The sequence below is a fragment of the Stegodyphus dumicola genome, chromosome 1, assembly GCF_044657685.1.
Source record: "Stegodyphus dumicola isolate Sdum_Otavi_A_Nest chromosome 1, ASM4465768v1".
Taxonomy (NCBI): Eukaryota; Metazoa; Arthropoda; class Arachnida; order Araneae; family Eresidae; genus Stegodyphus; species Stegodyphus dumicola.
Genome location: NC_140768.1, coordinates 279368130 through 279385795, shown reverse-complemented (window position 1 = coordinate 279385795; position 17666 = coordinate 279368130). Strand labels below are relative to the sequence as shown.

General features: G+C 29.4%; 1 protein-coding gene across 2 annotated transcripts in view; it reads right to left on the bottom strand.

Annotated features, from left to right (window-relative positions):
* Nucleotides 1-17666, bottom strand: part of LOC118191370 (uncharacterized) — a 370344-nt gene that overhangs the window by 10910 nt on the left and 341768 nt on the right. For both annotated transcript variants that reach the window (XM_085807507.1, XM_085807514.1), the window contains 4 exons: nt 13911-14080; nt 8671-8818; nt 5212-5348; nt 1279-1402 (listed from right to left, as the gene is read on the bottom strand). In XM_085807507.1, the coding sequence (XP_085663633.1) occupies nt 1279-1402; nt 5212-5348; nt 8671-8818; nt 13911-14080 (579 nt within the window). The remainder of the gene's footprint in view (nt 1-1278; nt 1403-5211; nt 5349-8670; nt 8819-13910; nt 14081-17666) is intronic.

The window sequence follows — 17666 nt, the reverse complement described above, 5'->3', positions numbered from 1 at the left end:
GTTTATAGAATTAAAGAGAAAGTATTATCACATAAAACGAAGCAACTTACATTGAAAGAAATGTTTAATAAAGTAAACAAATAAATATTAAGCTTTTTTTTTTTTTTTTTTCTAAATTTTGATACCCTTTAGATCATAATTGTTCTTTATTTCATAAATTACGGTTTCATATTTTTAATTTTAGAATTTCTGCATGCCATCTTACGAGATTTAAACTGATGATTTAATAATAAATAATGCTAATAAATGCAACAATAATGCCCTTTGAAAAGTGTATACTACTTAATTATAATTTTAACCTTTTCCAGAACTCCTAACTAACTAGGATATTGCCAGGGATGATGTTTATGGTTAACTCATAACATAAAATAAAAATCTGAGGGTATTTAAAAAGCTGCAGTAAGGAAGAATAACTCATAACCCCAACCCTTAAAAAATAAAAGATATTAACTATTTACGAGTATTTTCATGCAGTTTCATCTGAAAAATAAGTTCATTTGGTCAGTTTATTAAATCAACACTCAAAGTTTTTATCTCTCAAGTACAATTCACACCCTCTTTTTCTCTTTGTTTCTTCCTGTTCCTATCCCTATTTCTTCCTCAATTAAAAGAGTAAATGCTTTTTGTTTTTCTTTACTCTCACATTTCCATACGAGTCAATTAGCACACATGCTTTTAGTTTTTCATTATTCTCATATTTCAAAAAAAGTCAATGTGAAGCAGAAATATTAATGGTTGTACACTTGATTTATTTTAAAAATTGAGCAATTTACTTTTATTTAATAATTTAAAAATATTTATACATTCATATTGTGTACAATTAAATAACTTACCGTTGTGGACAAAAACAACTCCTGATACTGGAACTTTAATTACAATCACTGTTATTAACAAATTTTTCTTTTCCTTTAAGTATTTTTCATAAACAGTTTTGTTTCATATTGACAGTTTTTGATACTAATTTTTGCTGCATTTTGCAATAAACAAACTTAACTTTTATTAAAGTCCAGTTAATCTGCCCTAGGTTAATTGGGCACTGACTGTAGGTTAATTTACAAGATAGCCTAGTGTCTCCAAAATAATACTTCAGTAGAGTCAGGTAGCATATGGAGATTCATGTTAGCATACATACAATCATGAAAAGACTGAATGCCACTGATACACTGATACATAGTATATTAATGAGTATCCCAATATAAAAAAAAATAAACATATTTCAAGAACATACACATGTGCAAAATTTAATATAAGAATGATTTTAATTTAGTTTCAAAGTACCTTTGTAACGCTCCCATAAAACAGGAAGCTCCATAAGCCGTTCTTTAACACATAATGTAGTTAATCTGGCTTCTGCATCTTGATCCCAACAGTCCTCAATAGTTTCTTTCAGAGAACGAATAGCCTACAGAGAATTTACAGAAAAAAAAAAATCATTATCAACTTAATTACACGCTGAATCAATTTATAATTAACAAGTGTGAATTAATGATTAGCAAAAACACAGTTATACTGACATTTCATAACAATAACGATGAGCTGTTATTTTGTCTTTTAAAATGAAATAATGTTGCCAAGTTACTGTACATTTTAATTATAAATACAAAGGCATACATACAGGCACAAATTTTATTACTTCTAAATTCAGTACCTGGGAAAAGACTTTTGCTTTGGGTTCATGTAAGCAATTATGCACTATTGTTAGAAAAACATACAGTACAAAGAATGAAAATATTATGCTGTAAGATTTATAAACATAAATGCTTATTTATTCATGACTCAATTTAATATGAATATATATTTCAAATATAGTAAGTGGTTATTTGTGTCATAATTTAATATGGATATGCTATATTTCAATGTTAATAATATACATTTAAATTTGAACACCATTTAATTTAAAACATTCTATGTTTATCTAAATTTACTTTGAAATGTGGAGAAATACCAGAATTAACAGCTATTATTAAATATATAATACTGGGACTGATTCTAAGTCTAAATGACATAGGCAATCTCATCTAGGGTGCCAATCCAATAAAATTAGATTTTGAACAAAAAAAATTACGAAGAAGAGATATCCAGATGTTAAACGTTTGTTTTTCAGCTGTATCATGACTTTCCACAATGAAAGGAAAAATAAGAAAGCTCAAGTGGATGCCACACAAACTCGTTTATGAAAATAAAACATGGCATGTGAGAGTATGCTCTTCTCTCTTAAGAAGTAAGGAATATAATGCCCTTTACATATTTTGTAGTTTCCTGCAATCAAATTGAAGCTGTAGATGACAACTGGATATTTTACAACAATCATACATGCTTATGCAGTGGCTGGGAGTGAAAGAAGTTCCAGAAAAGATCTCAAAATTACTTTTGCATCCACAAAAGGTACTGTTCCCTATATCAGAACCTTTAGTTAGTGTTATTAACTAATGTCTCTCACAATGCAAAAAGATAAATGCTGCTTGGTACATACAGATACAGAAAATACATGATAAACAGCTTAAATTGTGTAACTGTAAACAGATACAAGTCCCATCGCTTCAAGGTAATTCCTAAACACATACATTAGTTTCAACCTTACAGCAAATTTTAATAATGAAAAATTGTGACTCATCATCCATAATGACCTGATAATATTTCTTCAACAGATTATAACTTGTTTCGAAGCTTGAGTGTCCCCCACCCCAAGAAATGTTTTGTCAGTGACATATCAGTTTACCAAGCAATGGGGGACTTTATAACTTGCACAATTTTTACAAATGTGATGTAAATAACCTTGCTACAGTTTGGTAAACAATACACTGAATGTTGCAGGAGCTTGATTAAATAGATTTCAGTCGTCCTTAAAATCAGCATTTCTTTTGAATTAACTCAATATAACTCGTTTTAAGAAAGAACAATAATAGAAACAGACAGATGGTGGCAATATTAACTCTGTTTTCACAAACACTATAGTTTTCTCAAGCTGAAAGAACACTTTTTAAATGATGAATCTTAACCTAGAAGATACAATAAATCATGACGTTTCTCTGCCAGTCTGTGACTTAATAAATCTGGACTCGTTAAGCACGATATTATCACAAGCAATGCTCCACATCATAAAAATGGTTAAAAAAACTACATTCATAATACTTTAAACAAAATTTTTAGGCTCTGGCACTTGAAACTTATAAAAGATATCAATTCAGTTATCATGCTGCATTCACATGTTGAGAGCAAAATTAGAATATAATTCTTTTTAGATGGTTGACAAGTGTTGAGAATTTCTGTATCTTATTAGAATTATTATCAAGACACTGATATATAATGAAAAATAAATTGATGACAATAACATAGAAATTTCATGAAGAGATAGATGCATGATGAATCTTTTACCGATTATGCATACTGAAACATATTTTATTGAGTAATAAAACAACATAGTAACACAAAATATTTCACATAATCATAGAAATGCAACGTAGAAGACACGATGTCAGCAGCATAAAAGTAAGCAAGAGTAGAGTAAGCAGATCATGAAATTTGATTAGATAAAGACTAGTGAAATTATGGTATGGCTTTATTTTCTATTGGCTAAAAAAGTCTTCATTTTCACCTTTGCTGCTATGCAAGTATTTATGCCATGAACCTTATATAAAAATCACGTGATAGATTAATTTTGAAATGATGCAGTTCAGAGAGATTTATGTTGTTATGACTTATTTCTCTGACCTAATCAGAACAAATCCACAAATTTTATCATGGCAAAGAGTGCAAGATTGCATCTGTTGCTGGCATGGGCCTTGAACACCATGTATCTGACAGTATGACCTTGCCGAGCTCCACAAAGTTTTAACAGAGAACACCCCAGAGAATGGAACTGAGGGCTTCTTACCCCTTTTTTTCCTACCACCAAACCACTTGAAAGGCTTTTTGGCCACGTATTTTGAGTGTTCCCTTGCCACAGAGACACTATGCATTTACAAACGTTCATGCCTTATGGGATTCAAATCTGAAACTAATGAATGATACAGCAGCCAGGAGCACTAACCACTTAACTAACTGGCAGTGGCAGAGATATTTATTATAAGCATATTATTATTTTTAGGATAAAAAACATAAGCTGCTGGTATACAGTGATGGACATCGTTAATTAATAACAGAGCGATAATCGCTCAATTCTTGCTCTGCTCCAGTAAAGGAACAGTGAAACTTGCAACATTTCACTCCATGCCAATGTAAAAGGAAAAAGTAAAAAACAAACTGTGACATAACGACCATATAAAATTCTCTACTAAACATCACATATAACTATTCATATTCTATGTTAAACATGCACTAATGTATTAAATAAATGTGTTTCATTTACCACTTCATGGGCAATCTCTTTTGGATCACTTAAAGGAAAACATGACTATCCAGAAGACAAGGTAAGCAAAAAAAATTTTTTTCTTTTTTTGTGCTTACTTCAATTTATTTGTTGTATAAATATTTACAAAAGAAGTAACCACATTAAAAAGAAGTCTTAAAGAGTTATTAAAAATTAAAGTTAAAATTTGATCTTACCTATTATTTATCTGCCAGTACTTAACAAACATCCAGAGATGGGGATATCAGAATATAATCAAACATTTTATAAATTTATAATTTCTTAAGATATGATTTTTAAACATACAGAAACATTTTAAATGACAGCTCATAAAAATATGTATGCATTATGTATGTTTAAAGTATACATTACGAATTAATGTTATCGTAGAGAATAATGCGCCAAATGAGATCATATTTAGTAGAATAAGATATTTTAACATGTTCCACATGAAGAAAGCCCATCCCCATGACACCCAGCATACTTTTGATTTTGGGCCATGGCCAAATGTTATTATAACAAAGGTTTTATAATCATCAAACATTTTGCATTATCATCAATTTAAAGATAATTGTTACATTTTATTTTTATATGTATGTTTTTCAAAAAAAAGTATTTGTATTCATACAAACATTATTATTTGTATATTAAAAACGTTAACACAGCATGATCTGTTGACAGGGATTAATTTATTAACCTTGAAGACATGGCTTCAGTAAAGTGTAAATTTAATGGCCTCAGTACAATATAATACAGCTACAACAGGGAATGCATTAACAAGAAACTTCACAATACATTTAGCAGATTCAGACTCATATTACTGAATCTGATAATGAAATTTTATGAAAGTTATAAATTATTACTGGATTAGTTCCTTTCCAAATGTCAGGGAATAAAGGTCGTGCTTTGAGTTTAGCTACAAGGGACTGCATCTGCTCCATGGTAGGATCAAGTCCAATTTCAGCTTCAAATGGCTGTTTGTAAGGTGGAACTTCTACCCCTATCAAAAATTCAGGAATAAATTGAATACAAAATTAGCAAAACAGAGTTAAATGAAAAATAGTTACAAATAGTAAGATAAAACTCAATATTCCTGATAGTTAAAGAGACAAAAATTAGACGCTACATAGTTTTATAATTTTATGTAACATTCTCAGCTAACTGCAGTAGAACTTTGATAAATCCAACTAAATGTCTATACAGTATGATAAATGTCCGTAATCTGCACTCGTCGGGACTTCGGCGATTCCGGATTATAGATCATCAATTTAAATCTGGTAAGACAGCATGCAGAAATAATATAATTAAAAATATGAAACCATAATTTATGAAATAAAGAGCAATCATGATCTATAGGGTACCAAAATTCACACACACACACACACACACACACACACAAAAAAAAAAAAAAAAAAAAAAAAAAAAATTATTTGTTTGAGCTTAAAATTTATTTGTTTGCTTTAGTAAACATTTCTATCAATGTAAGTTGTTTAAGTTGCTTCGTTTTTTGTGCTAATACTTTCTCTTCAATTCTATAAACAGACATAATTTCTTGTTTACTGTACGTAGAATTCAAATTTATGCTAATTTTTCTCAATAAGCCAAATTTTCAATAATCATTTTCCTCCACGCCTTTCCAATTTTGGCTTATCCAAAATCTAAAAAAGATATGGCCAAAAACATTGCATAAATTGATTTGTAATTTATAGTTCTAATAACATTATATTGCAAATTAATAATTTATTACAACTATTAACAATATTTGAATGCCATTTAAAATTCATTCAATTTGAAAAATATTTTTCTTGGTATTTAAACAACAATTAGATTCATATTTTATCATAAATTGCCAACATATGTGGCAAATCATGACTTCATAAGATAACATATGTGGTATTATAAATAATAATAATAATTCATAGTTAATCTGCCATGAGAAGAGCTTTGAATAAGTCACATGTTGTTGTTTACCAAATTTTGTAGTACAGTAAAAGTCCAGAAATCCACAAAGCTTGGGACCAGAGGTTGTGCGGATTTTAGGATTTTGCGGATTTCAGGACAGAAAAGATAAATCATAATATTCAGACTAAAAGTGCAAAATAAATAAGGCGTATTAGATACATTTAATTAAATTATTATATACATTATTGTAATAATTTATTATATGCATTAAATTATTATTACATATATAAATTGATTATATTATTCATTGCATTATATACACACAGCATCGAGGTTTGCCGATTTCGCCCCATGCAAAGATTTCCGATTTCGGTGTTAGAATCACTGTTACTGTAAAATTTCAACAGCTTTTCTATATTTTTCCGTATATCATACACAATCATATCGCAATTCTATACGATTCTGCTATAAATCGAGGAGTAGCACTTGTCTGCATCTTTTGCAGAATTTGCACTTTTTGCATTACTGTCAATGCAACGTGTTTACGTTTTTCATGTTTTTCAACGTTGCAAGCAGTAAAACCATGAGTGTGTTTCTTATCTGTAAATGAATTAAAAAGGGCTAAAATTTAAAATACTTTTAATTTATCTACAAAATATACAGATAAAAAAAAAGGCGGCACTAAATAATCTTGTGAAATAACAAAGCTCAGAAAATACAACAATGTGAATTGTGAACTTGAAAGAAGAGTTGAGCGAATCGTCTGCTTTTTCACCTCGATGCAGATTAGAGAGGAAAAAACTTTTATCATGATGTCAATAATTTGGTATTTCCATTATGACCCATTATTATTCGGTAGTTGTGACATCGTTATTCGGTAAGTATTTTTTCTTCGATATTTCGTACTCAATGCTGCGGTTTCCGGAACCTATAAACTGAATTATTTATATTTTGAGACGCAACACGTATTTCAGGAGTTGGCAGATTTCAGGTATTTGACTGTATTTCTTTCAAATTTTAACTTAAAAAAAATATGTATGCAATTTAATTCTTGCAAAAAAGAGGAATTCCTAGTATTCAAATATGCAAATGACCACAGCATGAAAATCTATCAACAAAATGATTTGAAGGGGCAACATAGAAAGCTACAAGTGGAAAAACAATATACATAAGACAAGTGGTGCAGTGGTTCGAGAATACCATTTGTAACAGTGCTGCAATACAGTAAAAGCCCGACTATACAGCATTCAACTAAATGGAAAGCTTAAGTAACCAGAACACTGTAGAATTTTAGAAAAATTTTTACTTAGAAAAAACAGTAGCAAACAGCATGATTTAATACCAGTAATGGATAAGCATGATCTCAAAATACAATTATAAGTTCGTTTTGGTTTAATGTAAACTCAATTAACTCTCGACAAGCCGGTTCAATTTTTGTAAAAAAGGACCTAAGTTCTATTTTCCCCCTTATTTTGGAAAAATTATTAATATTTGTTATAGAATGAAGTGAAGTATTTTCAAATTTACAAGATTCAGGCATCAGAAAATGTCACAACATGCAACTCTGAAAATAGATAAACAATGGCTATGTAACATGAAAAATTATAAGCGATTTAAATTTTTAATAAGCTATACTCGTAAATTGCATCTGTTAATTATCTAACCGAATGAAGAATGATCTGTTTGTTTAAATTTTTGCTACAGTGACTGGTGACACCTCCATGAACTTTCGTGTTCAACTAAATTTCTCAATTGCATTAGATGTTTTGCTTTCATGGTTGAGGCCTAAGAAATATCTCAGCTTTATGACTGAATTTTTTTCAAAATCATATATTATTTTAAATCTCGGCATGATATTTAAATTGTTAACAATAACATGATTGTTTTTATAATTTTAGAGCAAAAAGTTTTTCTCGTTCATTAGAATTTTCTAACATGAATTTTATATCCGAAATTTTCAAGTGCCCAGATTTCAGCATTGCCTGAGCTTTATGGATAGTTGAGCTTTTACTGTATTGTTGGATAGGGAACAAATGTTAATTAAAAAGTATGCATAGAGAACAAATGTCAAATAAAAAGATGATGAGAACACATATTTGCTATGCATGTTCTTGGATTTTTCTTAATGAAAACTTAATTGTAATCTTAGTGCAAATTAAATAACACAGGTTGTAATAGTATGGAAGTAGCTTTGAACAATCATTCAAATATGTCAAACATTTTCTAAGCCACTTTAAAATGATATTCTAATTTAATGAATTTTTATGAATTTAATTACACCAAAAAGTTTCAGTTACAGTTTCAAATACTACAGCAATTAAAAACAGAATAAAAATTTTCTGTAAAAGACGATCGTAGAAACATTAATTAAAAAAAATATTTTGAATATAAGTTGGTTGTAAGACTACCAAATAAATTACCTTGGAAAAGATCAGAACATCTGCTTGCAATTTCCCATATGACCAACCCCAGAGCATACACATCAGTTTGTTTTAGCGAAGATTCACAATCTCGAAGATTTACAGCTCCTTCCAAAATTTCTGGAGCCATATACCTTAAAGTTCCAACCTAAATATAACACATACCATATAAAATTAAAAATCTTTAAGAACATCAAAAATTTATTTCATATCCTGTACATCAGGAAAAAACTAGTTACTTTTATTCTACATAATGAAAAACTCTATAAAAGCTGTTGCCAAAAGTGCATAAAACATACACTTAACCAGTCTTGGACACCATTCTACTATAGTTTTTCTGTAGGGTTTTATTGGGTAGAAGTTCAAATTAATGTCCTTAAGATCATACTTAACTAACAAGTGAATTATCGCTCCAGTCTGAATTAAGATGATGAAGTCCTGAGAAAATTAAAATATTTTTTATTTAATCATTAAATAAAAGAGAAGTCACTATTTGTGCATACAATTAAACTTTGCCACTTGTGGAAATTCAAAATAATGTAAGTTGAAATTCAAGTAACATAGTCAGAGACCACACAAAATTGTCTACTTATGTACAGTTCTGCTATGTCTAGAAGTTTTACTCAAGTGTCTTTCATATCCCACTAGACTGCAAACAAGCAAATTATTGCTCTAGTATGAATTAGGATGTCAAAGTCTTAAGACGTTTCACATAACCTTCTTATTTGAACTCATGAAATTAACAGAAGGCACTACTTGCATTACAGACGAAACTCCATCATTTTTAGGGTTTTAAAATAATGTAAGCTGAAGTTAAATTCAAGTAACATAGCCTCGGACTATACACAATATAATCTACCTAAGATGGCTCAAGGAATAACCCTGCCTTAGCTGCATACGTTCATGATGCACCATTAGGGGCGTGGATGATAGGTATGACCCACCTACTAAAATAGATACTAACGGAAAATCCCGTCGACCTCAAGAGAAGGCGGCAATTGCGCCAAATAAATAAATAAATACTAAATACAAGAAAAACCATTCTATTCTTATTTTTCTTTCAAATTTATTATATTATCATTTATTTATATTTAATTTCTCATTAAAAAATTCCATTATTTTTTTATTTATTATTCCTTCTCAGTTTTTAAATATAGTGCCATTCCATGGCCATTAACGCATTTTTCGGAGGCCGGTAAGCATCCATAACTTTGGAAATATTCAACAGCATGCTCTTCTGTAGTAGGCAAATTTTAATCATTTCCCCCCCCCAAAAAATGCATGACAGAGGGGAAAAAAAGAAGTCTTTACTCATGAATACTAACAACGTATAAAATCAAGGTTACACCAAACCAAGCATGTTTGAAGAAGATTTTTCCATTTTTGCCAAAAAATCGCATAGTTTGCGTCTTTTCTTTAATAGGCAAAAATGGTCGACGGGATTTTCTACAAGTACCCTAAAAATACATCTATAGTAAGAAAAATTATTTTTTGTGCTACTACCACCAAAATAAACACCAACAATTAATGTTCAGCTACAAAAAGTTGCAACTTCAAAAACCGAGAACACAGTGTTGCAAACTTGTGATAAATAACACTGGGAGACACCCGTCACCCACATGCTCAACTGTTTGAGAATTAAGCAGCACGATCATGCTGTTGAGATTTTATGTCGAGAAAACCCAGTACATTTTTAACATTGTGGACAACTGATGGTGCACTTGATGTTAATAATGTGGACACTTCATTTAAATCAAGTGCACATCGATGTAAAATAAACAAAGTGCTATCGCATCGCTTGTTATTTCTCGACATAAAATAAAACAAGCGCTATCGCGCTGCTTGGATCTTTTTATACTCATTTAGAGAAAACACGTTACGGTGTTTGGGATTCTTAGACAATGTTTTTTAAATACCCCCAAGGACTCAAATGGTTAATCTAGGTTTAATAGTGCAATTTTAAAATAAGCTAGCAAGATTGCTGAAGCCAGAATAAACTCTGGCAGAGCTGGCAAAAGTACATAACTGCAGCAGAGGTTGTCAGAAATTCTAACTCTAAAACAATCCAACCCTTGGCTTAAATTCCCTATAACCAGTTTCCATTCTGGTAAGAACTAGAGAAAGAAGCAAAAATTCAAATCATAATAATTACTTAATCAACATCCTAATCTTAAGCTGGCTCAAATATCTTAACTGGCACATTTTTAATGCAAAATGACTAAAAACAGAATGATCTCTTGCAGAGTTGGCAATATAATCTAACCTACAAGCAAGTATTCCAAAAGCTTTAACTTTACAGAATTTGAAACCTTCAACTTAAATACTCACACAAGTAATTTATATTCTGGCGAGGACAACGGAAAGGAGAAATTATAGTAAAGGTTTAAATCATAATAATTGGTTGGTTAACATAAAATACCTTATAACTCTGGTGATTTTGCTGTCGACTCTTCTGGAAAAATGTTTGCTGATATAAGTGCAAAATGCACTCCAAATACATGTGTACAGTTTCCACAGTCCCAAACGGATATACAGTACAAAATCTTTAATCCGGACTCGTCGAGACTTTGGCGATTCCGGATTAGGAGTTTTTCCGGATTATAGATCATCAATTTAAATCTGGTAAGATGGCATGCAGAAATTATAAAATTAAAAATATGAAACTGTAATTTATGAAATAAAGAGCAATTATTATCTAAAGGGTATCAAAATTAAAAAAAAAAAAAAAAAAAAAAAAAAAAAAAAAAAAAAAAAAGCTTAATATTTATTTGTTTACTTTATTAAACATTTCTTTCAACGTAAGTTGTTTAAGTTGCTTCGTTTTTTATGCTAATACTTTCTCTTTAATTCTATAAACAGACATAATTTCTTGTTCAGTTACAAAGTTCCGCTGTTCAAGGTCCTGTAATTGCTGTGCTGAGAATAAAGACTAACTTGTCAAACGAAATTTTTTCATTTTCATAACCTCTTTGTCACTTTCTTCATGCCTTTACCCATTTTTTGCAGCAATTTCACTTTTTGTTTGATGGACAACGAAACATGTTTTCGCTTTGTAGATCCTTTGGCAGCTCCAGAATCGGAAATTCTTGACATAATCGAATGTTCAAGCTTACTTTTTATAAAATTGCTCTAACAGTCTGCAAAAAATAATAAGCCGGATCCAATTAGAAGATTAAATAATTTTAGCCTAGCTTATACTATCCATTATACAGTAGAAGTCCAGAAATCTGTCCAGAGGTCGTGCGAATTTTAGGATTTTGCAGATTTCATGACAGAAAAGATAAATCGTAATATTCAGACTAAAAGTGCAAAATAAATAAGATTTAACTATTAAATACATTTAATTAAATTATTATACACATTATTGCAATAACTTATTATATGCGTTAAATTATTATTACATATATAAATTGATTATCTTTTTCATTGTATTATATAAACACAGCATCGAGGTTTGCCAACTTCGCCTCATGCAAAGATTTCCTGTGTTAGAATCACTGTTGCTGTAAAATTTAAACAGCTTTCCTTTATTTTTCCATATATCACACATAATCGTATCGCAATTCCATACGATTCTGCTATAAAATGCACCTGTCTCCATCTTTTGCAGAGTTTGCACTTTTTGCATTACCGCCAATGCAACGTGTTTACGTTTTTCAACGTTGCAAGCAGTAAAATCATGAGTGCGTTTCTTATGTGTAAATGTATTAAAAAGAGCTGAATTTAAAAATATTCTTAAGTTATCCACAAAATATCCGGATAAAAAAAGGCAGCACTAAATAATCTCATGAAATAACAAAGCTCAGAAAATACAACAACGTGAATTGTAAACTTAAAAGAAGAGTTGAGTGAATCGTCTGCTTTCTTACCTTGATGCAGAATACAGGAGAAAAAACTTTTATCATGATGTCAATAATTTGGTATTTCCATTATGACTCATTATTATTTGGTAATTATGACATCATCATTATTATTATTATTATTATTATTATTATTTATTCTTCAATATTTCATACTCAATGTTGCAGTTTCCGGAATCTATAAACTGAATGTTTATATTTTGAGAGGCAACGCGAATTTCAGGAGTTGGCTGATTTCAGTAACGTAAACATATTATGTGCATGCGCAAAGGCATTATGTGCATGCATAAACACTATGCATGCACAGAAAGTTTATAGCTTTAAGGTCTGGATTAAAGACTTTATACTGAACTACTACACGTTTAAAGTAAAGATCTAGTTTAATGTCAATACTTTTAACATATACCTTTTTATCTTTTCATCATAGCTGAAATCTCAATCCTAATGCAGATAGCATAAGATTGTTTTGAAATGCAAATTAATAATTTTTGCTGTCACGTTCAAGTTAAATAAGTTTATGCATAATTTTTTTTAAACATATAATATTTTGTTAAATGACAAAAATATATGTTACGGAACTGTTTATCTATAATTTCATAGTGTTTTAATTATTTATTATTTTTGGGGGCTAAATATTTTTGTCCAAGAGAATTTCAGCTCAATGCCTTAATACGAGCTTAATTGTATATAATCAACATATTCAACTGATTAAACTCTTTTAATAGAATGCAGAAGAACTTCAGCAAATTATCAGGTATGAAACAGAATACCACTACAAGATCAGAAATATGATACGTGATTTTTAAAGGTTATATACAGTTTTTTTTTTCTACATCAGATATTTAACTAATCACATAGCATGCAGTACCATTTTTTTTTTCTTCAGAAAACTCTGCAAATGTTTCATTACCTCGATGACAATCTTCATTAGCAAACAGTATTTACAAATCTTAGCCTAAGATTTTCTTATACTTTCCACAGTGAAGAAAACTCAATCGTATCCGCATATATGATAGCTGAACTGATGTGAATTCACATAATAATATACTCCTAAAATAGACAGCATCATTTATTTTGTAAAAATGCTTTGAATCTTTTTTTAATTAATACCAGACAGATATAGAATTTCACAAATTATTAAACTGATGTGAATATCTAATTAGGACATTTTAGTTCTGAACTTTTATATTAATTTTTATTCTCTAAGAAAGAACACAGATGAAGAGAAAATATGTAAAGCAACATTAATTGCAACTAATTTAAACTAAATTAATTAGGTTAAGAGAAACTGAAATGCAAAATAATTCAAAACAGAGTTAATATGAAAATGCATGTTAAAAAGGAAACCTAGGAGAAGGGAGGAGGAAAAGAACATCTTACATCAGCCAGTGATGTTTCTTCAGCAACTTGTTCTTCTCCATTCAAAATATATTTTGAGCCACATAAACGGATTGCAAAGCCAAAATCACATAGCATGCAGGTACCATCTGGCTTTACTATAATGTTGCGAGAGGTAACATCTCTGTGTGCAATACAAGGTTTGAATTTGTCTGAAATTATATTTAATTAAAAAATTATAAATTACATTATCAAAATTTAACTGTTAAACTAATTTAACTGTTAAATTAATTAAAATATATAAAAAAAATCTAAAATGCATTAAAAATAATATATATATTAAATTAGAAAAAACACAAGAAAAAATATTCACATTACAGATTTTCATCATTCATGACCTCCTTTTAGCTTAACTCCCCCTTCTTATCTTTTACAGGCCAGGCAATTGAATTCCATTAGGTATTAAATACTGCTGGTATTTTATGTATACTAGTGCAATCTTTATACTTCTGCCTACTTTTCCTATCACAAAAAACATTAGCTGCTCAGTCGAAATTTTATCAGTTTTTGGGTATAAAATTTCAAAATTTTCAACAAAGCAAAAGAAATGAATTTTTCGCCAAATTTGCTGTAGGAGGAGTATATAAAAAATCTAAAAATTTGATTTTGGTAGAATTTTGAAGAGCATTTGGGTTTTGGTACAAATCTAGCAATATTTTGCAATTTGTAAATCTTTTTCATCAAGTTTGGAGAATTGGCAACATAACTGATAATTAAACAAAACCCAAAAATTACAAACAACAAAGTACAATGAAAGTACAGTACAACACAATTTCTGACACCATTTTATGTATACAAGTCAAACTACTACTCTCAACTAAATCTGCCAAGACTCTCTTGTGATTTGCTTGCAGCAGAAAACTGATTCCTGAACTAATAACTCTGGATCAAGAATACACTTGTAGTCTGACTTGACATTGGGTTCATAAATGGCAGTTACTGAACCGGACCTTAGACTGATTGATCAATTTGGTATTTTGTGGCAACACAGTAATATTTCAACCATCACTCAATAAGTTTTAATGGAATTTGCACATAAGTTTCCCATTACACTGGCATTTGCATGTACACTGCTAAAAGAAAAAATGGGACAGTCCTATATCTCCTGATCTACTGGGCCAATTGACAAAATTTAAATTGCGTTCTTCATGTCTCGAAAGCGCGACTTAGGATATATATTAGATTTATATATAGCACTATTCTAACATAGGTATTTTGACACAAAATCGGACTTTTTCTGAAATAACATAGCAATTTTTTTATATATTTCGATTCTACAACTCAAATTACGCCTAAATATGAAATTTTGTAAAATTTGGAGCGAAATTTACGGAGAAATTCACAAATTTATGTTGGCATTTTTTTGTCAGTTTGCGCCAAGAATATTTCACTTGGTGAACTTCTTAATATATGGCAACCTAGTTTCCTTTCCCGTGAGAGGAAAAAAAATCACCATCGTTCCTTTTTTCCAAATAATATTCTTTATATTATATTTTTAATTATAACTTATTATTTTAAGTAATTTTTTCTTTTTCTAATTTCATTTTAATTGTTTAAGTTGCACGTTTTTTTTTTTTTTTTTGAATAACTGTTCTAAAAATTTCTATTTACCTATTCGAACTGCGTAAATAAAAGTGCAGTGTTTATTTTTTTTCAAATAGTTTTCTTTATATATATTTTTCATCATAGTTATTATTTTAGGTAATTTTTAAATTTTTATACTTTTATTTTAATTGTTTGTGTCAGGTACTCTGTAAAAGAGAAAATACAGTAAAGCACAGTTTTACACGCCTTTCAATGTTCCGTTCAGAAAAGATATATATAAATAAGAGAGATGTATAACCGACATTTTAACTAATTAAATTTTTAGACTATTATTTTAATTGTTAGTGTTACATTGTCTCTTCAGGTGATTATTTAAAAATTTTCTATTTATTCCTTCGAACTGAGCATTTTAAATATATTTATTAATATAAATTTTCCAGAATTTGATTTTATTGAATTGCGTTTCTTTCGGAAGAATACTTTGTAACCCAGACTACGATGCGTTTGAAAACTGCATATATTAAAAGAGAAAATACAGTAAAGCACAGTTAACACGCCTTTCAATGTTCCATTCAGAAAAGATATATATAAATAAGAGAGATGTATAACCGACATTTTAACTTAGGATGACTTGCATACACTGCTTTAAACAGTTTTATCATTGTGCCCATTGCTTTACACAATTTTATCCTACATTTGGTTTCTTAAAATGTTATTCATATTTTATTCAAATATTTTATTTTTGAAATCGCAAGAATCAAATATCATAACATTGAAAAGTTTTAAATTAAAAAAGTACAAATACTAAATTTTACGAAAAAATTTATTTTTCTTGAAATTTTGAGAGCTAATATTTCAAAAACTACTCGTACAATTTTTACAAAACTTGGTATTCTGGCATAATTTGAGTCGTAGAATCGAAATATGTAAAAAAATTAGTATGTTATTTCAGAAAAAGTCTGATTTTGTGTCAAAATACCTATGTTAGAATAGTGCTATATATAAATCTAATATATATCCTAAGTCGCGCTTTCGAGACATGAAGAACGCAATTTGAATTTCGTGAATCACCCCAGTAGAACGGGAGATATAGCACTGTCCTTTTTTTTTTTTTTTTTTTTTTTTTTTGGAGCAGTATACATGACTCAATACATTGAGGCCTGCACATACCTCTCAATGCAATAAAGTTTAAACATTCTACAGCTCACATAGTATTTTGCTGCTCATATGTCAGTGAAATACTTACAACAGAAAACTAATTTCTGATTTGGCCTTGGTCCAGTTGGATCACTGGACTAGCGATTGTTGGATTCGATCTTAAGACTTTGCAAATTTCTTAATTGAGTTTGGCATTCTAAATGGAGGATTATGTTCATTTCATTGGATGACATCGTAGTAATGCTGCAAAGGCTGTTACAACTCTAACACTCTGTCATTAACAATATTTAAATAAACAAAATGAAATTTTTAAAAAAATGTACATGTGGAAATAGTTATGGTGTCTTGGATCTGAAACTTTTCATATGATGCTACAATGAAAAATATATTTAAATTTCATGGATTTTTTACAATTATAATATGGTTTAAAATCAAAATTGAAATCTAGTACCTTCTTTTGATATAAAACATACAAGACACGTTTCTGTCTGTCATACCAAAAGGAAAAAAAAATCATCAAACTTATATAATACTAATAAGGCATTTGTTTTCATTTTCATTGAATTAATTAGAATATGCTTAGTACTCAAAGTAAAATTTCAAGCAAATACTTTTGCATTATCTCTCCTCAAATGAATAATAGGCTTGATGGAAACTTTGATATAAGCAGAAATTCAAGACAGCAGTATTTGAGATACTGAATTTATTATAAACATTCTTATATAAAATTTAAACACAAACAATAATTAAAAGTTTCCATGAAAGTAAAACAAAGCAAACATTTTAAAATATAAATTTGTAACTGCTTTGCACCATTAAGGGTCGATAATAAAATAATAAACAAAAGCCTAAAACAGTGAACATAAGGCTGCAAAATGAATACAGCATATAAAAAAAGCAAATAAATAATAATTTTTTCAGCCATTGATAATTGTATTATACATGAACATGGTTTATTACAAACATCAATTTAATACAGTGCTTCTTCAATAAACCTCCAGATATTAAATATTGAATGAAAATTTTTCCGTAGAT